This window comes from Brassica rapa, chromosome A09, assembly GCF_000309985.2.
Source record: "Brassica rapa cultivar Chiifu-401-42 chromosome A09, CAAS_Brap_v3.01, whole genome shotgun sequence".
NCBI lineage: Eukaryota > Viridiplantae > Streptophyta > Magnoliopsida > Brassicales > Brassicaceae > Brassica > Brassica rapa.
The window spans coordinates 462,787-487,680 of record NC_024803.2 but is presented as its reverse complement, the minus strand read 5'-3'; the positions used below and the strand labels follow the sequence as shown (position 1 = coordinate 487,680).

At 37.3% G+C, this 24,894-nt stretch overlaps 6 protein-coding genes and 1 non-coding gene across 10 annotated transcripts; 4 read left to right on the top strand and 3 right to left on the bottom strand.

Annotated features, from left to right (window-relative positions):
* The first annotated feature begins 503 nt into the window (after positions 1 to 503).
* LOC103836947 (pectinesterase inhibitor 9) lies at positions 504 to 2,111 on the top strand. Its single transcript, XM_009113274.3, has one exon. It carries the CDS (start codon positions 1,336 to 1,338, stop codon positions 1,969 to 1,971), a length of 636 nt encoding a protein of 211 aa, XP_009111522.1. The 5' UTR covers positions 504 to 1,335; the 3' UTR covers positions 1,972 to 2,111.
* Positions 2,112 to 2,226: 115 nt separating this feature from the next.
* TRNAK-CUU lies at positions 2,227 to 2,299 on the top strand. The gene has a single exon. It is a non-coding gene; the product is annotated as a tRNA-Lys (tRNA).
* A 154-nt stretch (positions 2,300 to 2,453) lies between these two features.
* On the top strand, positions 2,454 to 4,943 carry LOC103836946 (transducin beta-like protein 2). Of its 2 annotated transcripts, none has more exons than XM_009113272.3 (10): positions 2,454 to 2,729; positions 2,839 to 2,947; positions 3,063 to 3,123; positions 3,210 to 3,490; positions 3,579 to 3,718; positions 3,791 to 3,865; positions 3,959 to 4,049; positions 4,200 to 4,403; positions 4,497 to 4,541; positions 4,614 to 4,943. In XM_009113272.3, the coding sequence occupies exons 1-10, from the start codon at positions 2,535 to 2,537 to the stop codon at positions 4,697 to 4,699; spliced, it is 1,287 nt and encodes a 428-aa protein (XP_009111520.1). In that variant the 5' UTR covers positions 2,454 to 2,534; the 3' UTR covers positions 4,700 to 4,943. The 2 variants fall into 2 exon arrangements, with proteins under 2 accessions (XP_009111520.1, XP_009111521.1); XM_009113273.3 differs by having other exon boundaries at positions 2,456 to 2,729; positions 2,842 to 2,947.
* Positions 4,944 to 5,119: 176 nt separating this feature from the next.
* LOC103836945 (UDP-glucuronate 4-epimerase 3) lies at positions 5,120 to 7,117 on the bottom strand. The gene has a single exon (XM_009113271.3). The coding sequence runs from the start codon at positions 6,641 to 6,643 to the stop codon at positions 5,351 to 5,353; it is 1,293 nt and encodes a 430-aa protein (XP_009111519.1). The 5' UTR covers positions 6,644 to 7,117; the 3' UTR covers positions 5,120 to 5,350.
* Positions 7,118 to 7,389: 272 nt separating this feature from the next.
* Positions 7,390 to 8,974, bottom strand: LOC103836944 (calmodulin-like protein 12). 3 transcript variants are annotated; one of them, XM_009113270.3, is made up of 6 exons: positions 8,510 to 8,974; positions 8,323 to 8,421; positions 8,144 to 8,221; positions 7,992 to 8,058; positions 7,731 to 7,895; positions 7,390 to 7,669 (listed from the first exon to the last, which is right to left on the bottom strand). In XM_009113270.3, exons 1-6 carry the CDS (start codon positions 8,831 to 8,833, stop codon positions 7,656 to 7,658), a joined length of 747 nt encoding a protein of 248 aa, XP_009111518.1. In that variant the 5' UTR covers positions 8,834 to 8,974; the 3' UTR covers positions 7,390 to 7,655. The 3 variants fall into 3 exon arrangements, with proteins under 3 accessions (XP_009111518.1, XP_009111516.1, XP_009111517.1); XM_009113268.3 differs by having other exon boundaries at positions 7,771 to 7,895; positions 8,510 to 8,920; XM_009113269.3 differs by having other exon boundaries at positions 7,418 to 7,669; positions 7,771 to 7,895; positions 8,323 to 8,418; positions 8,510 to 8,922.
* Positions 8,975 to 10,941: 1,967 nt separating this feature from the next.
* LOC103836943 lies at positions 10,942 to 15,742 on the top strand. Its single transcript, XM_009113267.2, has 9 exons — positions 10,942 to 13,588; positions 13,684 to 13,951; positions 14,050 to 14,164; positions 14,234 to 14,358; positions 14,530 to 14,611; positions 14,709 to 14,820; positions 14,902 to 15,065; positions 15,134 to 15,254; positions 15,324 to 15,742. Exons 1-9 carry the CDS (start codon positions 13,202 to 13,204, stop codon positions 15,660 to 15,662), a joined length of 1,713 nt encoding a protein of 570 aa, XP_009111515.1. The 5' UTR covers positions 10,942 to 13,201; the 3' UTR covers positions 15,663 to 15,742.
* Positions 15,743 to 17,564: 1,822 nt separating this feature from the next.
* Positions 17,565 to 19,676, bottom strand: LOC103836942 (scarecrow-like protein 6). The gene has a single exon (XM_009113266.3). It carries the CDS (start codon positions 19,375 to 19,377, stop codon positions 17,689 to 17,691), a length of 1,689 nt encoding a protein of 562 aa, XP_009111514.1. The 5' UTR covers positions 19,378 to 19,676; the 3' UTR covers positions 17,565 to 17,688.
* Between the last annotated feature and the right edge of the window lie 5,218 nt (positions 19,677 to 24,894).

The following is a 24,894-nucleotide window of genomic DNA, read 5'->3' as shown; positions in this document are numbered from 1 at the left end:
TCTCTGATCCAAACGACAGTTTAGGCATTAGGATTGCTTGATAAATTGGTAGACACCACGACAGTGGGTTTATCTATTCTTGTTGTTCAAGTTCTAGATTGGCTCATATTGTTTTCTTGAATAGTTGTGTAGCTCATGATCCTAAGTATCCCAATGAATCACCCTGAACCTAGCTCTTATAATCATCTGAAAACCTTTTAACTAGTCTTTTATTTTCTGTTATAATACCTCAATCTTAAAACCCCCATATTGTTTTAGCTTAATATTGATCCTATAGAAATAAAGTGTAACAGTTGGTCTCTGTGGATTCGATCCTAAAGTGCTACATCGACATACCATTCGATTGTGGTAGTGTGCACATTAGGTTATTTGGTGTGCGTATACACGTAATATCAATTAGCCTTTTAAATTTTTTTTTAAGATAAAAAAACAAATAAAAACCCTAATGTGTGGTTGTGCGATAAATATGCTCTAAATCCTCGATTAAATTAGGGCCCCATGAGTAGGGACAAGAGTGTCTAATAATGTCTTGCATTGTGTAAATAGGCTTTGTCGGGTAATTTTAAATTACACCAGTTGGACAACGAGTTTAGAAGAGACAACATCCTTGTTCTAACAAGTTGCATTGAATCCATTAAATATAGCAGTGTCTCCGAGAATCGAGAAGACACGCATCGAGTTTAGATGTGTGGTCGGAAAGATATCAACTACAGATGGAATATAAGTTTGTGAAGCTTTGCTTAGAGAGTTAAATAAGGATCTTGTTGGCCACGAGCTTCTACCTTTTCTTCTTCTCCGCTGCCTACCTGCCGCATCCTTTGGGTCAACACTTCAACCCTCAGTTCACGTGTAACTCTCTCCACTACGCGTGTGTGTGTCAACCATGTCTCTATATAAAGTATCTTTTTAATTTATATTTATATAAAATATCTCTGTATTTATATTGATTATGTTTCATAACGTAGATCTTGTTACATGTATAAAACAATGGTTGATATGTGAGATTACAACTGAAACGTTGGAAAATCGAGTCCGGTCAACTGTCTAGCCAGAAGGAATATATTAAATCACGTTCAAAATGAATTATATTCCATTTTATACGGATACACTCATAAAGTCTTTAGTATAGTACTTGCTTACCGGCCTTCTTACAACCTTCCTTCTAAGTATAGCGAGCTCAAGTGATCTTAAATCCAGCTCATCCATATCTATTCACGTGCCATGCAAAAATGATCCCTATAAAGAACACTCATGACATTGTAATTATTATACCATCGACCCATATAAGTTAAGCTCACATATAGAACAACTCTGGCATCAGTTCCTAGATTCACCATGGAGGCTAACAACAAACTGATCCTCATGTTACTCATCATCTCTGTGCTTCCTCACATCATCTTTTCTTCGGCAACCTCCTCGTCAGCAAAAGAGTACGACACGAAGGCATACGTGGACTCGTGGTGCCGGACAACCTTATACCCGAACCTGTGCGTCCGTTCGTTGTCTCGTTATGTGCGTTCACGGGCTATGCAAAATCCTAGAGACCTGGCGCGATTCGCCCTCAAAGCAAGCCTATACCGAGCCAAGTACACAAAGGCGTTCTTGCTAAAAGAAGTGGCGAAACTGGAGACGGTGAAGCCCCAATACTACGCGTTGGTTCAGGACTGTTTGACTCAGATCAGAGACAGCGTGAACCAGCTGAGCCTAGCAATAGCGGAGCTGGACAGGGTGAACAGGAGAGGAGGAAAGAGCCAAGTAAATCTGGAGTGGCACATAAACAACCTGCAGACGTGGACAAGCACAGCTCTGACAGACGCGGAGACATGCGTGAGTCAGTTCCCGGGGCGGAGGATGAGCAAGTTGAAGGCTACGATTAAAGGAAAAGTGAAGAACGTGGAGGAAACAACAAGCAATGCCCTCGCCTTCATCGAGCACTACGCTGCTGCTAGGTACAGAGCCAGACGCCCCTGAACGTTACCAACTTGTCTTCTGATCACATAATTTATATGATGCGATAATGTGCTGTGTTGCTACTTCTTGATCTCCTCGTAATTAATTATACGGATGTTCTCTGTTTGATTACCAAAAAAAAAATATATATATTTGAAATATGTAACCCAGTTGTGTAAATTCAAAACGTTCATAGTGCATAGCATAAAAGTTGGGTTGTAATCCCCAAAATACTAAGAAAAAATTAAAATATTATTATAGAAAAACAATAGCAAAGCCCGTCTAGCTCAGTTGGTAGAGCGCAAGGCTCTTAACCTTGTGGTCGTGGGTTCGAGCCCCACGGTGGGCGATTATTTTATGATTTTTTTCTTAAATGGGCTTTTTGGTTAAATAATGGGGTTACTAGGCTATCAATCTAAAGAAGACCCATTTGTACAAATATTGTTTTACCAAACCGGGCCCGGTTACTATGGTTGCTCTCTCACTACAAAGTACAAACAAATACACCGTCACCGCCTTCATTTTCTTGCTTTCTACTCTCAGCTATCCTCGTTGATCCGCGAATTGATAGTAAAATTGGAAAGATGGATTCGATCCTTACGGTGGGCATCGCATCTGTTGTTTTGGGTGCGTTGATAGCGGTCGTCTTCTTCAGTAGCTACTTGAGGAAGCGGACATCGGAGGTGGATTCGATGGCGAAAGCGGAGCCTCAGGATCCGATCCGGATTCCGAAATCGAATCCCAAGAAGAGTCATCCCAAATCTCACGCGACCGACAAGGTAAACAAACCCTCTTGTATTAGTTTAGTTTAGTTGATCAAGTGAGTGAGTTTAGGGATTTGGATGAGGTTGAGAGAATTTGAGCATTTTATAAAATTAAAAATAATAGCAGAATCAGAACAAGCGTCATCATCCTCTAGACTTGAACACGTTGAAAGGACACGGTGATTCTGTTGATGCGCTCTGTTTCTCATCTGATGGAAAGAGCTTGGCCACAGGTTTGCTCCTTTCCTTATCTATTTTTTTTTTGAATTTACTTTACACCACTAGAGTTAGGTTAAGGTCTTCCCATATATAGCTTTTAACCAAATTGTTGGATGTTTCTGTGGATAGCTTGCGGTGATGGAGTGATCAGGGTTTTCAAGCTAGATGATGCCTCTAGCAAAAGCTTCAAGTATATATATCTATCTATCTTCTCAATGCACCCTGTTTGTTAGCTGGCTGTGGAACCTTTCTTTTTAAGCTCATTCTCTCTTGCAGATTTTTAAGGATAAATCTTCCAGCTGGAGGACATCCAAGCGCTGTCTCATTTGCTGATGATGCCTCCTCTATTGTTGTGGCTTGTCATACGATGTCTGGTTCATCTCTCTACATGTACGGTGAAGAAAAACAAAAGGAACAGCAGTCCAAGCTTCCTCTTCCTTCCATCAAATGGGAGCGCCATCATATCCATGACAAGAGATCTGTCCTTACCCTCTCTGGAGCCACTGCAACCTATGGTACTGCTGATGGAAGTGCTGTCATCGCCTCTTGTTCCGAAGGTCTGTATCTCTTTTGCTACAACTTGATTTATTCTCGTTTGTCTTCGCCTGGAATGAGAATGACAGAGATATCATACCCCCCACCCAGGGACTGATATCATACTTTGGCATGGGAAAACTGGGAGGAATTTGGGACATGTTGATACAAACCAGTTGAAGAACCACATGGCTGCTGTCTCACCCAATGGACGCTTTTTAGCTGCTGCTGCCTTTACTGCTGATGTCAAGGTCCGTGGGTTTTCCTTTTTTTATTTAAACCCCCCCCTTATTACTTAATTGACTGACGTGTGCTTTCTCTAGGTCTGGGAAATTGTGTATCTGAAAGATGGTTCCGTCAAGGAGGTTTCAAGAGTTATGCAACTCAAAGGCCACAAGGTATATCCACTTCACTCACGACCTTTACCATTATCTCTTTTGTCTACTCCCTCTCTCACATTTCTCTTGCAATGTTTTTCTTGTGCCATCCAGAGTGCAGTGACTTGGTTATGCTTTTCTCCTAACTCTGACAAAATCATTACCGCTTCCAAAGATGGTTCAATCAGACTCTGGAACATCAATGGTTAGTAGAATCTTTATATATTCACATGTGAGCAGATTAGATTCCTCGTAGCAATAGGAACCGTGTCCTGCTTTGGCGTTAGAATGCATTATTCTTATTTATCACACAAAATAATTAACTGAATGGCATTGGTGTGTAATTTGATTGAAGTCCGGTATCATATGGATGAGGATCCAAAGACTTTGAAGGTGTTCCCGATTCCACTTTGCGATGCGGGGGGAAACCCGTTGCACTATGATCGCCTCAGTTTGTGCCCTGAGGGAAAAATATTGGCGGCAAGCCATGGTTCCACATTGCAGTGGTTATGTGCTGAAACTGGAAGTGTTCTGGACACAGCTGAGAAAGCCCACGAAGGTTGAAAACATGCTGTCAAATTTCTGTTTTTAACTATTTTTTTTAAACCGTTCCATAGACGGACGGCTGAACAATAAACGCTCTTTTCTGCAGGGGATATCACATGCATTTCGTGGGCACCCAAGGCAATGACAGTTGGTATGTTATCCTGTGTAAATGTTAGTGATAATGTGACATATTTCTGAACAGTGTGTTGTTTGGTTGTTTCAGGGGAGAGAAAGGCGCAGGTTTTAGCGACAGCAGGGGTTGACAAAAAAGTGAAGCTGTGGGAAGCTCCAAAGTTGCAGTCTGTGTAGACTTGCTACTGCTGCTGCAATACAAAGAAAGTCTTTCATCATACGAGGAGGAAGTTTTTATTTGTTTTTCTTTTGAGTCCTCCTTCCTTTTAGTCAAATGAGTATCATCCTAGTGCGCAAGCAAAGAGTGAACTAATGACAGGAAACGTTGAAGTTTCTTCTTTTGTCTTTCAACTTTTTGACATTTTTATCTCTAGACTTTACCCTTTCCTCGAGAAAAGAAAACTGATCCTATTTCTCCAAATTACACAAGAGAGACACATGGAAAGAAATCTGATGAGTTGCTTCCCTTTTTTTGTTTTGATGAGTTCTAAATTTCGTTGATTCTGTTTATCTGAAGGTATATATGATAATGAAATCGCCATTGAATCTTATGCTACGTACTACATGCCTAAAACCAACCAATGCGATCAAGAGAACTGAGGTAAATAAGTAAAACGAAATATAGTGCAGGAGGATATAATCTCAGTTTATGGTTCTCGTGGAGTATAAATGGATGCTTAAAAACATATACGGAGAAGACAAAGGACCAACAAAAGGAGGAGGAGCAAGTGGAAACAATCACAAGAATCTCGAATCAGAAAAAAGAAGAGGGGCTTGCTTACACAGCTACAACAAACACAAAGAGGAGGATCAATCAATCAATAAAAATCAGCTTGCAGCTTTCTTTCCGCCATTGTAGTAACCCAAATACCATCTGGCAAACTTCTTAAGACCAGTCTGAAGATCGGTGGTGGGCTTGTAACCGAGCTCTCTTTGCGCGGAACTGATGTTAGCATGAGTGAAGGGCACATCGCCATTCCTAGGCATCTTCACAATGTTCCTCTTTGCCTTGACTTTCAACAACCTCTCGAGAATAGTCACCAGATCAGTCACTGGAACCGGGGAGGTGTTTCCGAGATTGAAAACCCTCAACTGAGCGGCACCACGCTTCTTGCCACCACTCCCAGTGCTCTTCTCGGCGGTGTCCAAAGCCCCCAAACAGCCCTTGACAATGTCATCGATGTAGGTGAAGTCCCTAGCGACAGTGCCGTGGTTGGCGCCTTGGAAGACAGAAATGGGTTTGCCCTTGAGAATGTCTCTGGTGAAGAAGAAGTAGGCCATGTCAGGTCTTCCCCAGGGACCGTAGACCGTGAAGAAGCGCAAACCGGTGAGAGAGAGGCCATAGATGTGGTTGTAAGTGTGAGCAATCTCTTCGCCGGCTTTCTTAGTAGCAGCGTAGAGGCTAGCAGGTTGGTCGGTGCGGTCTTTCTCGGAGAAAGGGACTTTGGTGTTCAATCCGTAGACGGAGCTAGAGGAGGCCCAGACGATGGCAGGCTGGGGGTTAGCAGATTTACAGACCTCGAGGAGATTGACGAAGCCAGCGATGTTGCTGTGAACGTAGGAGCTGGGGTTTTCCATGGCGTACCTGACGCCGGCTTGAGCGGCCAAATGCATAACGTGGGTGAAAGGGACCACCTCGAAGAGCTTCTTGAGGAGCGCCGCGTCGTTGATGTCTCCTTCCACCACGAACACCCCGCTCCGCTCCAGGAGGGCTTGCCTCGCTCTCTTGAGCGACGGATCGTAGTAATCGTTGAAGTTGTCCAGCCCCAGAACGCCGTCCCCGCGTCTTTTCAAGGCCGCCGAGACATGGGTGCCCACGAATCCGGCGGCGCCGGTGACGAGAACAGAGACACCGCGGCGGGTGCGGACATGGGCGGAGGATCTGACACGCTTCTCCCAAGCGGGGCCTCCCCAGGAGTAGGTGCGAAGGGAGCGGCGAGATGGATCGGGAAGGGAGGAGGGAGATCGGTAGAAGAAGATGAAGATGAAGCCGACGAAGACCAGAGACCAGAAGGCCAGCTTTGCCACCGATGATTGCCACCGCGTGCGGTGAAGGAAGTATGGAGATTTATCCATCTTGAACTTGCCCGGCGTCGACGGAGTTTCATCCAGATGCTTCATCTTCAATATTTTACCACTTTCAAGATCACACTCAAATTGAAATTGAAATTGAAAGATCTACAAAGCAGGCGATAATGTCGTCCCGAGAATCTTGAGCTTTCTTTCCTTTGGAGGCTATCTATTATTCCATTTTCTTGATTTTTTTTTTGGGGTTTGTTTTGTTTGGTGAGAGTTTATAGGCCCTCCGACTTCAAAGGCAATTTCATAGATTTTCTTTTCCTTTTTTTCTATTTTTGTGTTTTCCTTTCCCTTTCGGTTCTTTTCCCAAAACTACATGTATACTATTATACACAGGAGGAGGAGGAGATGATGGCCAAATAGACAAGAGTTTACAAGGGGGGAGCAAAAACAACTCTGTTAAATTATCATTTCACATGATTTAACTTTGTTACTCTAATCAATAAGTTTGGAGGTGTACGTTTGGTTAACTAGTTGGTTAGTATATTTGAGTTCTAAATTTTTAGGGTTACATATTTAAGCTTTATTTATATTTTTTTTTATAATTTTAGTTTGGATATTTGCATATCCAGATTAATCCTTAAAATTATTTTTTAAATTAATATATACGTTAAATTTCACAAAATCTAAAAAATAATATAATATATAACATATAAATTTGAATATTGTATGCAAAAATTACATAAATTTAACATAAACAATGGTTTGGATTAAATATTTAGATAGAAAAATAATAAATATTTTAAATATTTGTGTGTTTAATTACTGTTAGCTATTTTAGCTATATATTTTTGAGTATTATCATATATATTTGACTAAATCAAGCTTCAGCGAATATATTACATACGTACCGCGCAAAAATATAAGTTATGAAAAACCGAATCCATTTTCTCACATCAATCTCCATTAAATAGTTTCTAATGCCTAGATTAATACTACTGCATACAGCCTTGAATTTCTTCTGAAAATCATCAATCATCCAAACTTTAGAGGTGCACTCAGCCATGATCAAGATTCATTCAACATGCGACATCGCGTAACAACTTTCCTGAACTCATCCAAGCTTAGCTGAAACCCAAAAAAAAAATATGAAAGAAAGATCACAACAAGGTTTAAGCATTAAATGTACCTAATGGATATAATAAACTGGACATGGCTTGCGCACCGACCTTTCCATCTTTATCAAAGTCAAAGCAACGAATCATGTCTTGCAATTCCTCGTCTGACCAAGTGAAATCATGCACATTGGCCATTGTCGCCAAATCTCTGAGAGTAATGAAACCTTTTCCCGCTTCTTGCATTTACAAAAAAAAAAAGGATGATTGATGATCCAATACAGACACTCGAAATTGAGGATACAGACAATATATCAGAGAGTGTTAAGTATTACTATCAAAGTGAAAGAAGTATAAGATCAATTCATCCGCAGTCATCTGCATCTTGCTCATGATCAAGTCCTACATAAATGTATATAGATATCAGACAAGAGCAGTGCACAGTAAGGAAAGATCAATTATTATAATGATTAGGATAAAAAGAAACCGATTTATTCTTCTTAGAAGATGCTGAGCCGTGGTCGTTTCTATGAGAGCCTCCTCCTGCTAGAGAAAGCGCTATTGCCTGCAGCACTCGAAATCGTTCATATCTCTTAACAGTTAGTTTGAAGTAAGCCAATGGAAATAATATTGTTACAATAGACACTGGTTATGTTCAAATAGTACCTTGTTTAAGTCTAAGTCGTCGTCGTCTCCAAGGGGATCTGATCTACACAAATGCTTCTTCCTCCTCCTCCTCTTCTGCGGCGGGGAGGTGGTCTTCTTCTTAAAGAAGAAACCCATTATTGAATAAAGAAGATAAACATCATCCGATTCTGATCTGATCATAAAAAATAAGCAAATTATTGTTTACCATTCTTTTAGAGCTTGAATACCCCAGAAACTCCTCCTCGTCTTCTTCATATTCACTCTCGTCTATTTCATCTCCGGGTCTATAATCGTCGTCGTCTTCTTCACCGGAATTAGGTTTTCTTAATGATGGAGGCAGAAGGGCCTTGGCGGCTTTAGAGATGCCGAGTGCTTCTAATCTCGCTCTGTTCTCGGCGATCCTTGTCAACCTCTTCTTCTCGTACTCCGCCGACATCTTATCACCCTTTCCTTCTTCGATTATGTATCTCCTTTCCTCCTCCGACTCCGATTCGTCGCCGCCGGACCTCGAGCTCTCTCCTTCACCCATTTGAATCTCCCCCACTATTGCCCTAATTTGCTTGCCGCCTCAATTCTCACGCGATGTTGGGCCTTTTTACATAAAGCCCATTGTTTGGGACAATTAATAAAACCCAAAATTACACATTCACGTCTTCTTTCACTTTCGTCTGAGCTTATTAGTAACCAACCAACTACTACTGGTTTGACAAAAGTAAAATAAAAAAGCCCATTGATGTCTTTTTCTTAATGCCACACCATCTTATAATTAATAATATCCACGGTTTCCATCATCTGTAGTATTAATTCTTTATCTTCTCCTTTCTTAACCATGTCGTGTCTACTTGTTTTTACATCAAACCACTACCACATATATATATATATATATATATATATGATATATTATGATCTATACAAAAGAAAAGAAAAAGTTTCGACCTTCTTTTTTTATGAAGGAGAAGAAAGCGCAATGCGAATGGTGTGAAACGTGTGATTGGCAAATTCTGGCCCTACGCCAACTTTCTCCTTTCTCTTTCTTTTTTTCTTATTTTGTTCTCAATTTTATTTGATTAGAACTACTCACAAATATTGTAAATGTGGGGATGGAAACACCGCGTTGTTTCTAAGCTGACTTGACTTGTTAATGGATAAAGCAAATATAATTAATATAAAAAGACAAAAAGAGAAACACGAAAGATCAAAGATAAGAATCAAACCATGTAATTCAAATCTAGTTTGCTTAATATGGAATTAGATCATATAAGTTGAAGTGAAGCAAAAGTATATACGTATAAGCTACTAGCTATTTATTTTGATGTATAAAAAACACGCTTACAAACAGAAGTACATACGTATGATCTTCTTATGTATATGATCTAACATTTGATATATGATTGATGGTTCCACTAGAACGACCATAGGTTGAATCTTGAATTCGAGTAGACTTTGTTTACTCAAATAATTAGACTGACCTATAAAGAAAAAGGGTTCAATTGTAAAGTGAGAGGTTGAAGAAGATATGGTGGGCAAGCTTGGCATCTACAAAAGGTAAGATAGAGACTGAAAGATGGTGAAAATTGAATCAAAAGCTTGTCTCGTTAAATTAATTTTTATAATAAATAAACACACAAGTAAGAAACGGATTTGAAATTATATAAATTTAGCTTTTGTCATGCACACAAAATCACACCCATCAATTCCAGCGACCTCTCGCTCCCACCTTATAAAGTTATAGTATAACCATAATGGACAACTTTCGTGTTAGTGACCAGACACTTCCAAAATTTATATATCCTAAAAACATATTATTAGTATTATTACTTTATAGATTTTTAAATTGTATCGTTGAAATTAGAAGATTTGTTTATTAGCTTTGATTAATATGATAAACTAATCAATTTCCACATAAAACTAAAACATGTCAAGTGAAATGAAAGGAAGATATCATATGTTTTTTTCTTAAACATTTCAACTAAAAGTTTCCATATAAATCAATATACGCATATATTTTTCCATTTCAGAATGTTTATACATTGTTCGTTGTTTCGAAAAGAAAAAAAATTATGTAAAAATTATCAAAAATTATGTGACCAACGTTTATAAGAAGTTGTTGCGATTATATACACATACAGTCATCTCATAGCGTTGCAATATTAACCATATTTTCATAAGCTAAACAATCCGTGTTCCAAACAGCCTTACAATACTAAGGGCCTGACTGGTTCAAACGCAGCGGTTGTGGTTGCGGCTGCGGACGTTTGCGGATGCGGGTGGTTGCAGTTTCTAGCGGTTTTAAGAGATTTGTACGACTGGTTCTGCGGTTAGAAATTGGTGCGTTTGCGGGATACTTATGACTGGTTAACTACCAAATACAACAACGGTTAAATAATAAATTAACAATATTTACATTTTATAAAATTATAAAAATATCAAAAATCATAATATTATAATAAATATGTAAATTATATTTTTAAAGTTATAGTTTTAAATTTTAAAAATTATAGAATATATTTTTATTTAAAATTTTTATAATATTAATTAAAATATAATAGATCTATTTTAGTATTTTTATAATTCCATTTTAAAAAATTTATTAAATATTTTTATTTTTTTATTGATATGGTTTTTTTAAAAAAAAAAAAAAAAAAATTATCCTCCCGCAACCGCCCGCAACCGCAAACGCTAACTGGAACTAGCTTTTGATTTTAAGAGGTTCGGAGCGGTTTAAAGCGATTTGTAGCGGTTTGTATGATTGTTTCGAAACGCTGTCAACCGCTACCAACCGCAAAAGCTGCGTTTGCGGGTGGTAGCGGGGAAACCAATCAACCTCTAAATATATGTTTATCACACAGATATGAGATCATGTTTATATCCGAAAATAAATTTTATTTATGGTTTGTATTTTAGTTTGAGTCCGTTCATAAACCCGAGATATTTTCATGTTAATAAAACACGTTGCAATATTTGTAATAAACATGATTTTGGACTAGAAATAATTGACAACTTGAGGTAAAATATGTCACCTTGCGATTAAAACAATCTCTTGTTAAAAAAACTTGAAATAAAATATGAACAAAACAGTGGGAATATGGAAACATATACAAATGTTGGTATAAAGTCTGATCATAACCAAATCAAAATCTTCCTAACTCCTAGGAGTGTCTTCTTCAGGACAAAAGTACTTGATGTGTCTAAAAGATAAAAGAAAACATTTAAATCAATTAATTGTTAGGACCAATAACAAAAAAAGCTGCGTATTTTATCATCATTTTACTTTTTGTAAGCAATGAACCTCCAATTGTTATCGGGAGTATTGCTTAATAACATATCGCACATATTGTTCTCAAAAGTTAAAAGATCAAAACACAGCGAGAAAGGAAGATAAAGGTTGATGGCTTTTTAATTATTAGAGCCCTTCCATTACCAAGAAGATGCTTCGATATGTGATGTGCCATCTAACAAGTATACATAAAATAGTTTTTTGAAATATATGTGAAGTGAGTCTCTTTAAATTGAAATATATGTACAGGAAACAAAATGTTATTCTGTAATTCAGATTTATTAAAGAATGAGTCTAACGATTATAGATTGAAGATTTGAATTTACCACGCCTTCAAAAACGGAAGTATTAATCTTTCATAACTTAAAAGGTCGTTTTCTGAAGACATCAGTGGAACCCCACGTGGAGGTGTTGTAAATTTCCTAGCGTAATATATCATGTAACAATGATTTCCTAGTAAAAAACTTGAATATGGGATGATTACACACGGAATGAATGATATAAATCAATGTCATAAAGTCGGTAATTACTTTCCCCAAATTAAAAGATTTGCGTGAGTTCGTCTAGACCAGTCAAAATTTTACTTACGACCAAGTTTTATTAACTGTAGCATTTGATCTTTGAAAGTGTGATGATGACCACCTAGGCTAGTCCTAGGTCCCAACTCCCAAACTTAGTGGAGCAGAGCGCGCGTGAACATGGCCACGATGTGTTTCTCCACGATGGCAAGTTATGAATCTACTTCTTTCTACACAATGGGTTAACCGTTGATCACATTGATCATCTCTCGCAGGGAAACGACACATGTGTTACTGCCGTACACGTGTAGATTGAGTGATCACGACACTTTCTTCTGCTTCAGGACACAGGCTTATCTGTCAACTATTCAATTAACTGTATCCAACTAACGTTTATTGCACAAGAAACAATAACTTATAGGCTTCTTGTCAGTTCCCCCAATACTATTTATAATGTCCGGCTTTTCCATATAATCATCTAGTAGTACAAGTTTTTATAGAACGGTAGAACGGGATTTATTGTTTTTAAATGGCAAACGAAAGAGTTATGAAATGTAAATTTGACTTGTTCTGATATCAAGGCATTATTTAGAGAAATCCAGTTAATGTTGAAAAGCAATGGGCGAATCGTGTATGGACCATTTAAAAGGGAAAGGAAAAAGAAGCTATAAACGGCGCACACAAAAATGTATCGTGGACCAAAGATAATCTTACTCTATTAAAAGGGCGATATGCAGGCTCCTTAAGGGTGCCACGTCGGATCGGAAATTCCACCAATGATAGTGCAGCAAAGAGACATGTCATCTCTTAATAATTTCGTTTGGGCTTCGTGTTTGGTATAATTGATTTTGGGCTTCTGGTTTTAGATTTTTTCGATTATTAGGGCTTCGTCTTTCTTTCTCAATCATTCCTTCTTCCGACTTCGGTGATCTTGCCGTTCTTCTCTTCAACTTCCTCCTCTTCTCTTACTCTTCTCTCTGGATCCGTTTCATCCCATACTCTCTTTACTTCACGCTCTAATCAAACCTTGATTGATTTCATTGAATGGATTCTTTTCATCTTCCTCTCTATCTCTCTATTTATAAATCTTTTCACTTGAGTTATGTGTCGATCAAAATTGAAAATTCTCTCTCAAACAATCGTCGCGATGGAACCCAAAGGACACTCTCCGATCTCAAGCCTCCGCACTACCAACAAAAAGACCGTCGCATCTTCCGCGTCCACTAAGCCAAACGGGAAGTCCGTCGATTCCTCCGCCACTGCGATGAAGCGTAACGGGAAGTCTGCTGTTTCGTCTGCTATTCCGATGAAGTCAAACACTTCTGCCGCCGTCTCCTCCGCGCATGACGATAAAATGATGTTCTTCAGAGATGTGAAACTCGGCCCACAAGAGGTCGACTTGAGGTTCCGTCTGATTCATTACTGGGAGGCTCGAAATCCAAATACGAAAACTCTCATTGGACAGGAAATGCTCCTTATCGATGAAGAGGTTCGTCTTCAACTATTTTGCTACTCTTGATCCTTATTTATAATTGCTCGACATTGTTAGATTTCTATTGATCGTGAATTTGAAATCATCTATAGGGAGCTGTTATTCAAGGTTATGTTCCATCGGGACGGGTTGGGTCATATGAGCTGATATCGGGTTGTGTTTACAAACTGAAGAATTTTTTCGGCTCCAGAAACAAAACTCAGTATCGTGTTTCTGATCATAACGCAACCGTCACCTTCGCTTGGAATTCTGAGCTATCCGTTGTTGATAACCCCCCGGTTTCAATCCCTGAGGATAGGTTCAGGTTTCATAACTACGAGGAGTTCCAGGCTAATTGTGACCACAAAATTGATCTTTATGGTAATCTCTGTTTAACTACTCAAGTGTTTATACTTAAATCTTTAGGTTTTATATATTTACATCTACTGAATATACTACTATGAAATATTTTATCCTAGACTATGTTGGCCACATGAAGCTGGTGAATGGGCAGACTATCACTGATCATATTGTTCTCGACGAAGCCGGCATAGCAGAGAAGCGGCATCTTTGTGTTCATGTTCAGACACACGAGTAAGTCTGTCCAAATAGAGTTAGATTCTGTGTGAGTTATGGTTGACACATGGTTTTAATGTTATGCAGCGGGCCAGTAATGAAGCTCTATCTATGGGACAAAGCCGCATCGGACTTCTGTGAGAAATTCAAATCTTATGGAAGCACTCCAAGCGTTATTTTGGTCACCACAGTCAACCCTAAGCATCTTGGAGGTAACATTTACTTAGTAATGTATAGCTTAGGTGTGGTGATTCGAACTGAAATGTATTTGGACATTTTTATTGTTAAGTGAGCCAGATCTATAGTACGAAATTCTGTTTTAATGCTTTTGTGGCATCGTTAAGTATTTGGTTGGTAATAATCAAATCATGTGGTCTGATCAGGAACCCTTGCTCTGACTTCGATGGCATCATCTCGAGTGTTTATGGATACTGATGTTCAGCCTAGCAGGGATTACCTCGGGTGGTGAGCATTTTTTGTATTTATATTTTACAAGCGACCTCTGTTTGCCATTTCATGCGATTTGACCTTGCCATACTTTTCGCGCTTCCATTTTTCTCAGGTTGGGATCCAACTCGGAAATTGCTAACAAGATTAATGCAGAGGTTGTCACTAAGCCTGAGACAGCTACTCTTGAGGAACTCTTCTCCTACATAAAGCTGCCAACTGCTAAGGTACAAGATTTGTTCTGTTTCCAAATTAGTTGTCGTATGCTTCTGTATTGATATAGTTTTTTCTAATTTCCACTATGGTAGGTTGCTTGGTTTGAATGCACAGCAACTATAGATGATGTTATCCAGGGTTCGGCTTGGTATTATATTTCATGCGATGGGTGTAACAGCAAGGCGTTCAAAGGGCCTACCTCCCTGATTTGTAACAATAAGAAGTGTATGAAGAGTGAAGTCACGGGCGTTGCTCAGTAAGTGATGTCTACACAGTTTCATCTACTTTTTGCCTGCACTAATAAATTATCTTCTCTCATTGCAGATACCTAACCAGGATATCTGTTTATGATAAGAGTGAGCAAGCAGTTTTTGTCATTCTTGGTGATGCTGGCAAAGAGTTGACTGGAAAGCATGCTTCAGAATTAGTTGCCAGATACTTTGAGGTAATTAAGAATCTGTGTATATATAGCCCCATAATATTTGAACTCACATAAATTTTTCTTGAATGTTAGTCTAATGAGAGCGTGGAAGCTGACCATTGCGTGCCGGTACCGCAAGATTTGCTTGATACAATCGGGCAGACACACAGGTTCATAGTGAAAGTCTCCGATCATAACTTGAAAGGGAAGACACGGACCATAACCGTCACCAAGATACTTCCACCAGAAGCTCCACATCCTATAGAACCATTGGTCGAAGACGCTATTCCAGCTACGTCCGATGGTTTCTTGAAGACTGGAAGTGAAGTATCCGGTTCCTCCAGTGGGTTAGTGGATGCCGCTGGTGGTCGGGTTAGAAAAGCGTCTGAGGGTATTGAATCAGACGAAGCCAAGCGTTCCAAGAGTGGCTAATGCAGCTTCAGCTATCTTCATACGCAGTGACTGTTTTTTGCTGCAGTATGAGTTCGGTTTGATGTTTACGTAACGACTTTGCGTTTTTTTATTTCTATCTTCATACTTTCCGTTTTTTGGTCGGTCTTTATGTTTCTTTGAATACATTTTTCGTTAGTTGGATACACTCATCTCTTTAAACAATTTGGTTATCCTCATCTCTTTAAAGAATTTACTTGGCATTATTCCATACTACTACTCATATAATTCAGAGTTTATGATTAGAATTGGTCAACATCTACTTAAGATCAGAACAAGTGCTAACATTTTGACAGTCAGAACAGAACAAACTCCATCAATTACTACTCTTTTATGTAATACTCAATAAATTAATAAAACTCACCGGTCCCAAATTAGGCCGGCTAAATTTATCACGAATTGATAAATAATAAGATAATATTTTTAGAAAATTTTAACCAAATATATGGTCTCATCAAAATTATAAATTAGTGATTTACATATTTACATAATTTATATAAGTAGAACCTGTTATTAAATTATTTGATCTATATTCAAAAATAAAATATCTTTATATTTTATTATCACTTGATACATTTTTTATGGGCTTTACTAATATTATATCTAAGACCGCATTGTATGTTCTATTCAATATATATTATATATCGAATAATATAATATGATTGAGATAAATGTCTAATCTCAAAAAATAACAACCAATAACTATACAGTAAATCAAATATTTTATTTTTTTATAATTAGAGAATGGCCCGTTTTATGTGAAAAGCAATATAAAGTAGTGACAATAATTTCATGTATTTCCTTTGCATTGAGTAAAGCTTGTGGCTAAAGCCTATAATATTACATAAAACGGGCAAGATGGTAAATCAAATAATAATAATCAAGTTCTACTTCGCAGTCAAGGAATCTAACAAGTTCTAATAATCCTTAATACATACGCACTCATGTTCTACTTACAATACAAATTATAATTTAAAAGTATATTTCCTAAAAATCTACAAGTTTTGCAACTACACATTCCAAATCAATCAGTTTTGCAACCAATCAACCAGCAAATGTTTCATTATCCAATGTGCTACATCTATAGAAATGCGTTTATGAAACTTAACAGCCTAGAACAAGAAAAAACTACATTATAATATTCAATGATATATAGTAAATGATATAAACTTTGTGATTTAATATAGCAATATAAAAAGCTATAGGACCGCATTTCATAATACCCAACCTATTTATTTAAAAATGATATACATATGAGCACAAAAAAATTTAACTTCAGCAAGAACAGAGTATAATTTAAACAAAATCATTATTATAATTTAAACAAAATATGATTATTAATCATTTTACAATATAATTTAAACATAATAATCTTCAGAGTTAAATTGCTCTCATTTTACAAATATTTAATATAAATTATTAATAATAATAAAATATTTCAAATCAAACACAAAATTAAAATAGCCCATATTTCTTAATATAAAAATTACTAATAATAAGAAAAAATTTCAAATGAACACAAAATTGAAATAGCCCATTTTCCGCGCGTAGCGCGGACAAAGACTCTAGTTAAATATTAGAAGGACCCATGTGACATCATAGAGACAAATCTTTAATAAACAAAAGAGACCCTCGCAAAGACAGGAACCACAACAAACAAACGCTAAGCAATACTACTATATAATCGCCATAATGAGCAGTAGCTTTCTGCCTCGCATCAAAATCATCACCCATTTATTTTTAATTACTCTCCGAACACAGGCCAAAGCAAGCATTCGATCATGGTACTAAATACTACTCCACGTTATACTGGATTTGCTATATAACTAATCCGAAATTTAATTAATCACAAAATTTCATATACTTTGTGAATCGCACCGAGAGTTGAGTAAAAGTAATATCGGGAAGTACTAAAGATTATGAAAATATATATATGTGTCATGATTAGATGATAAATTAAAATTAAGAATACATAATAAAAATAGAAACAAAGTAGGGGAGGGATGAGTCAGGAGCGACATCTCCAGGCGGAGACTCCGACAAGTTCTGTCCTTTGCCAGCAGAGAAGAAGAGAGTTGTGTTTCTTCTCGACGTGAAAGCCTCTTACCGGCGTCCGTTGAACCAAACACTCTGCCTGAGACTCCGTGAAGTTGCTGTGCGTTACCGGCGAGAAGCCCATCTGCATGAACATGGCTTGCCACGTCATCATTGGCCTTTGGATGGGACGGCTACGATCGAGGACCAGCTTCTCAATCTCCGGCTGTATGAGAAACCTCTCGATCTTGTGCATAGCGTCGAGGTTGGCGTTGACGGCGTCGAGGGATTCGAGGAGAGCGGCGTGTGACTGGAGGGAGTGGAGGAGCTGCTGCGGGAAAGGCAGATCCGTCCTCTCGCACCCTCCTCTGTCGGAGCAGACGATGATGGAGGGAGAGAGATGTTTCACGAAACGGAGGAGAAGCGAAGAAGGCGTGTTTGAGAAGGAGGCGGGGGAGAGATTAACGGCGACGGCTTCTTCTTTGTCAGAGGAGGGCCAGGAGAGAGAGGCGAGGAGGTCCAAGCTGAGGACCTGGATGTCGAGGGAGATGTTGATCTCGGAGGCGAAGTGCTTGAGGTTGTCTTGAGTGAAGGCGAGCTCAAGCTGGTGCTGGTGGTGGTCGGGGGAAGCGAAGACAGTGATTTTGAGGGAAAGGGGAGGAGCGTGGTTGTCAACGCGGAGGAGGACGAGCTCTTGCATGAGGGAGGCCCAATGGCCACCGTAGCCGATGTCGAAATCGATGATGTGGAGGCGGGTGAAGCCGTGGAAGGACTCGAGGAGGGCTTGGTTGGAGGTGAAGTTGGCGAACTGGAGAACGGGAGAGATCTCGGAGAAGGATTTGTAGGCGGAGATCTTGAAGATGAGGGAGTAAGGGTTTAGTGGGGTTTGGGAGGCCTTGTTGTTGTGGAGGAGACTGTTGTGGAGAGCCTCTATGTAGTAGAATGCTGCCCTTTCGAATGCCTTTCCCACCGGTGATGAGAGCTGTTGATTGAGCCGCGCCAATATCCCCTGTGCCACACTTGTCTCCCCTCCTCTCTCCATCACCTCCGCCACCTTCAACAGCTGCTCCGTTATCATTCCCTCACCCACCGACCCCCCTTGGTTCAGACGCTTCGCCGCCGGGATTTGATGGCCGTACAAGAGGGACGGATTCTGGGTGAAATGAGTCTGGCTTTGGTTGATTAGGACTGGATGCTGCGGTGGCACTTGTGACTGAAACAGAGCTGGAACCGAGTGGTCTAAGCCACCGAAGCCGGTGGTGGTATCGACGACGACTCCGAAGCTGCCGAGCGATGTGTAGTCGGAGTGGTGAAAGGTGGCGGGAGATTGGGAAGTCTGGAGAATGTTGTTAAGCTCGAGAGAAGGATCTTGGGAGTCTCCCATCATGATGAGCCTCAGGATGCTCTGGTCGTTGTCATGGTCATGGTCATGGGTGGGAGAGGCAGGAAGCACTCGCTCCCAATCACTCGCTCCACATTGCTCATCGCCGCCGGAGATGGCAGTGGAGATACCGCCGCCTCCGACGGCAGCGTTTACGCCGTGAGAGGAAGACACCGTGGAGGAGGATGTCGTGAGAGGGCTAAGAACAGAGGTGGGCTCTATGTCGGAGGAGAAATAAGAAGAAATCACCTTCCCTTGAAACTCTGCAAAGGGTAAGGGCATTGCACACTTTTCTCGACAAATTCACAATCTCTCAAACTCTTTTCTTCCTCTTCTGTCTTATGTCTTTCTTCTTCTTCGAGTTGTGGATGCGTGCAGGAAATTAAAGTGGCAAAGTGCGCTTCATCCTCTCTCTCTCTCCTCTTTTGTGTTTCTTATTTTTGCTTTCGCCTGTTATCTGACTTACACTAGTAGTACTATTTAACAATTATCAATCTTCTCTCTGACAATGTATGTTATTAATAATCTTTTGCTCTACTTTCTTAATCTATGTGTCTTCTATGCTATCCCACTCTCTGACCACGCGCGTGCCTCAGAAACTCCTTTCACTCTTTCAGTAACTATATCAAAAATATATTAAAATTTGAATCTACAAATAAAATATTCTACTTTCTTTATTTTGAAGTAGTGTTTAAAACATTATTTTGATGACTAATTTCTTCTTTTTCAATCAATAATGCACAATGCAAAATTCAAGTAATATAGTTTATTCTTGATCGTCTTAGTTATACAGATAATCATGTGCATCAGTCCTGCCAACATAAGCAATTAAAAAAAAAGGGTAGGGGTAGTTTTGTACTTAAACTCCAAACATTGCCTGAACCATACTGGTTTTCGAAGCGCGGTCTGACGCGGCCAGTGACATAATTGAACGGCTAAGATACTGTTCTTAGACAAGGCAACGAGTGGCTACGATTGATCAGAACCACCACGCTTCTTTTCTTCACTTTCGCAGTAGTCGCCCACGGATGATTCTAAAATACATTTTTTTCGTTTAATAAATTATTTTAAACTATTGTATATAAAATTTTATAAAACTTACATGTTTTGATGTTGTCATGTTGATTTGTATGTCATTACATTGTGGATATTTTGTTTTCTTTACTTTGTTTTTATGATTAAAACTTTGTGGCTTACAAACTATATTTGGGATCTATTTTGGTTCTATATTATCTCAAAGCTGCTGTCGTTTTTTCCTTTTTGTGTGATCTTTGTCCACAACTGGGTGGGTGTTTTAGGGCTTGGACAAGCTTTTGGATGAATTTATCAAATGAACCAATCAAATCATTCAGTCCATTGTGGACGCTAAGCCACACATCGCAATGCTTACTTTTGTTTTCAGCTACGGACAATATTACTCTTGATTCATAAATCTAAAACCAAGTTGTGAATGCATATCTTGGAATTACATTAAAAATATTTGTTTTGTTTTGTTGTTTTAGTGAAATAAATCCTCGTTTATTACAGTCCAAAAAATATCTTAGTTGTTAAAAACTAATTATATATTTACGTGTATGTATAAATATACTTTATGTGGTTCATCTTTTTCTCGAAACAAAAGAAATAAAGAAAGAAAAGTGATGGGAGAACTGTGACTGATGTTTCTTCTGTGAGAAGTTAAATGCACGAGAGATTGAGAAAAGAAAAGAAGATAGTCCTTTATTGAGCAGACAATGGGTGAATGAGGCAAGTCACCGGTCACCATATATCTACCAAAATAATTATGAATAATGCAACCAGAAACAGCCAAAAAATGAGGTGGGTGGTTTTATGTCCAAGACAAAGTCGGACCAATTTTGTAATCAGTGACAATTGTTTAAATTTCATTGTTGTGAAAATGAAAAGGTATTGTTTTAGCAACAAAAGAATTAACTTTCTTATGCAAAACAATCGTGTCTTGATACGTATGAGATTTTCTCAAAATATTACTGTGTATTAATTAAATGGTAACTTTTAGCCATGCGGTTTTTGTCCAAAACCGATCAAGCCGACCGAATCAAACCAACATTTTTGGTTTCCGGTTTGGCTATGGTTTTGAGCTCGGTTTAGCTTGGTAGAATTTTGAAAAATGGTTTTTTTTTTAAATAAAAAATAGAAAAACTGGAAATAACCAAAAATAACCGAACTTAATTAACCGAACTAACTGAAAATAACCAAAATAACCAAATCTACCAAAAATATCCAATTTTTTAAATTATACCAAATTTTAACCGAAAACCAAACAATTGATTAAAATAAAAGTGAAACCCGAAATTAACAGATAAACAAACCGAAATGTAATTCAGTTAATTTCAGAATTAGTTTTCAAAATTTTGGTTAATCTAAAACCAAAATTCGGTTAGTTTCAGTTTCAGAAAAACCGAAATCGCAGGACTAGTAAGTTTAGTTCCATATTGGCATACTTGTCAAAATATCATTAAAATGCTTGATGATAATTATCATTTCAACAATAGATAACTCTTAATTTGGCTATTATATTCGGCATCCATGTTCCCATGTGGTTTGCTAACTACTACGTCTCACACTTTTCTCTATTATATTATATCACTATTTTAATTGTAAATCTCGAAATGGTCTTGTGATTATTCTCATTTTCTTATAACCCCTTCTTGTAATTGAATTTTAGGTATACATATCAATCAACATGGAAACATCCCATTAAAATAACACGTACATAATACATTCGTTATACACATGCACATTTCAAGTTTGAATATCAAAAATTCTTTGAAAATGTCTTTTTTTTCCCAATTTTTCTATATTTTATCATATTGATTATTGTTTATGCTATAATGTATACATATATTGTGCATATGATACATGTATAATATATATGGAGGTTGCTTCGTGGGGATGAAGTAAGTGATGAAAACATGTTCGTTTCTCTTGTCTCAAGAGACCCTTCACCACAAGCAACCACCCAATACCACGCAATCCCATAGTTATGAGAAACACCTTTTGACCAAGATTTTAGTTATGATAAATATTACGTTCAAAAGTTATGGAAAGTTTCATCTTATTGATCCTCCTAATGCATTCGGGCTTGTATGGGAAAGAATTATGATTTGCCAACATCATTAGAAGGAAAAACAAACAAAAGTCAGCTAAATATATTAACCATGTCAAATAATTATTTATAGAAAGGATGACGTGTTCTAGTTAATTTGTGCATGTAACTATATAAATGATTGCGTCGTTCATTTTGTATTAGATTTATGGATAATGATTAGATTAGACAAAACAATGATCCATTATTATTAGGAGATCACATGGGACATATAGGAAAAAAATGATAAGAGCTCAGATTTATTCTATCTCATTAGAGCCATAGTAATACTAATAATCATATGATTAAATAAACCAACCAAAATCGGCGGGACGTAATTAACAATTACCTCAGCATAAAGTTGGTAAGGACATTTAACCTCCCTTACTAAACATATTGTTTACTATTCCTTGTTTACTTTCATGTTAGTCAAATGATGTTTCATTTTTTTAATATGAGAATACATAATGATGATGTTGAGAAGCAGTAGTAGCACCGGTTGGTCAATGGTAACATTATATATATATATATATATATATATATATATATATATATATACATCTATAAGTAACAGACAAGGTTGTGTGACATTAATACCTCATTTCTCATTTGTTTCTTCTAGCGTTCTCGACACCTGAGACAAGAAGATGCGCTAGATTATCTCTTAACTTAAATCTCTCTCAGTTGTAACAAACAGACAAAATCGTCATCAAATAGTGGGGCAGTTTGAGAACCAGCAATCTCATTCCTTGCCTTCTTCAGAGCCTTCTGAGACAGGTGAAGAGGGCTAGCAGGGATGTAAACAACCCTCAATCACTCTACCGGCCTACTTGTTGAACTGCATTGCACAACCAATTAATTAGCGAGAACATCCTTGGAACTACTAGCCTCAGAGACAATATCAGACTGAACAAGGAACTTGTCTTTGCATTGCATGTCGGGAGAGGTGCCTCTTTTTGGTCTTGCATCGTCACTGAATCTGAAACAGAGAAATTTTCTATTAAAATGAAGCCAAGCAAGTAGAATCAATATTGGTTACTTAAATCTTGAGCAAGAGCATACAAAATGTTGAATAGAGTTAACATAATATCTATTTTTGTTAATTTAATGTTGGAATATAATTCTAATGGTACTTGCGATAGCATTAGATATTACTGTATTAATACTCCATATTTTTATGTATGATAACTAATATACAAAAAAGTATATGAATTATATTTGACATGCATAATAATTGATATATTGGCTTATAACTTACAATAAAATATATGTATAATTGTATAAAATCTATGTATTATATTAATGTCCGTATGTACATGATCTATTTACATTATCCATATATATATTAGACTATTGTTGTCACTGATAATTATAATATATCCAATTCATGCACATATGTGCGGCCCGTTTCTAGGTAGCTAATAGAACTTAAACATGATGACAAAAAAAAAAAAAAAAATAGAACTTAAACATAGCCCTTAATGTTGGTCCGCATTTGATTGTGGTTTTCTCTGCGTAAATGACCGTTACGTCAGCCGCTAGTGTAATGTCTTTTTTTTTTTCTCGTCGAACGTCGCTCGCTCGCACGTCATCATCATCTACTTTAATATTACTGAAATAATCTCAACTTCTGAAGTACTTGCCAAACGTACCTCTGGTATCTCCCTTTGGATGCTCCACGGTTTTAATGTCCCAGATGTATATCGGCGTTATGCGGAACTTGACAGACTTTTATGGCATTGTCTTGGTTAAGTAAACAGAGGATACAATAAGTGAAGTTTGAAATAGGTTAAGCAAATCTAGTCACGATGATCAAAGATCCTATTTACTGCCCAACATTCAAATCAGAGCTTCTATATCTTTGTTTCTTTAGGGACCAATTTGATGTGTGTGTGTGTGTTTATGATTAATTCTGAGAAACCTGAATTTCCGTGTGGATCTCTTTGGGAAAGAAACTCGAGCAAGAAAATACTTATATTTCCATGTAAGTTATGATCAACTGACCATTACGGTTTGTTTGGAACAGAATAATCTTTATTCGACCAAATATAAGTTTGTGGATATTTTTTATTTATTTCTCTTACATTGTCTCTAGTCTATACTATTATTTGCGAAATAAATTTTTGGAATCGTGCTCTCACGTTAAAAGTTAGAGTGGTTAATATCGTTTATACCCTTAATGAATAAAATGTATAACTAAATTAAAAAATAAAAACGAAATTTTAATTGATTTAATTATATAATTGAATAAAATTAATAATAGTAAGAATTATCCAACATCTGAAAATATAATTTAAAAAAGAGTTAATTTCTGTATATATTGTATTGTTATCTAAAAGTCTTTTAGTTAAAAATTTAAAAACATGATTAATATAACTAAATACTAATCAAATAAAATTCTTAATTACATAATTAAAAATAGAATATTGAATTATTAATAATAGTTAGAATTATCCAAAATCTGAAAATATAATTTTTAAAAGAGATAATTTATGTATATATTGTATTGTTATCTGAAAAAGTATTTAGTAAAAAGTTAAACATGAATTATATAACTAAATACTTATCAAATAAAATTCTTAATTATATAATTAAAAATAGAATATTGAATTATCCAAAATCTAAAATATAATTAAAAAGATAATTTATATATATATATATATTTTTTTTTATTGTTATCTGAAAAGGTATTT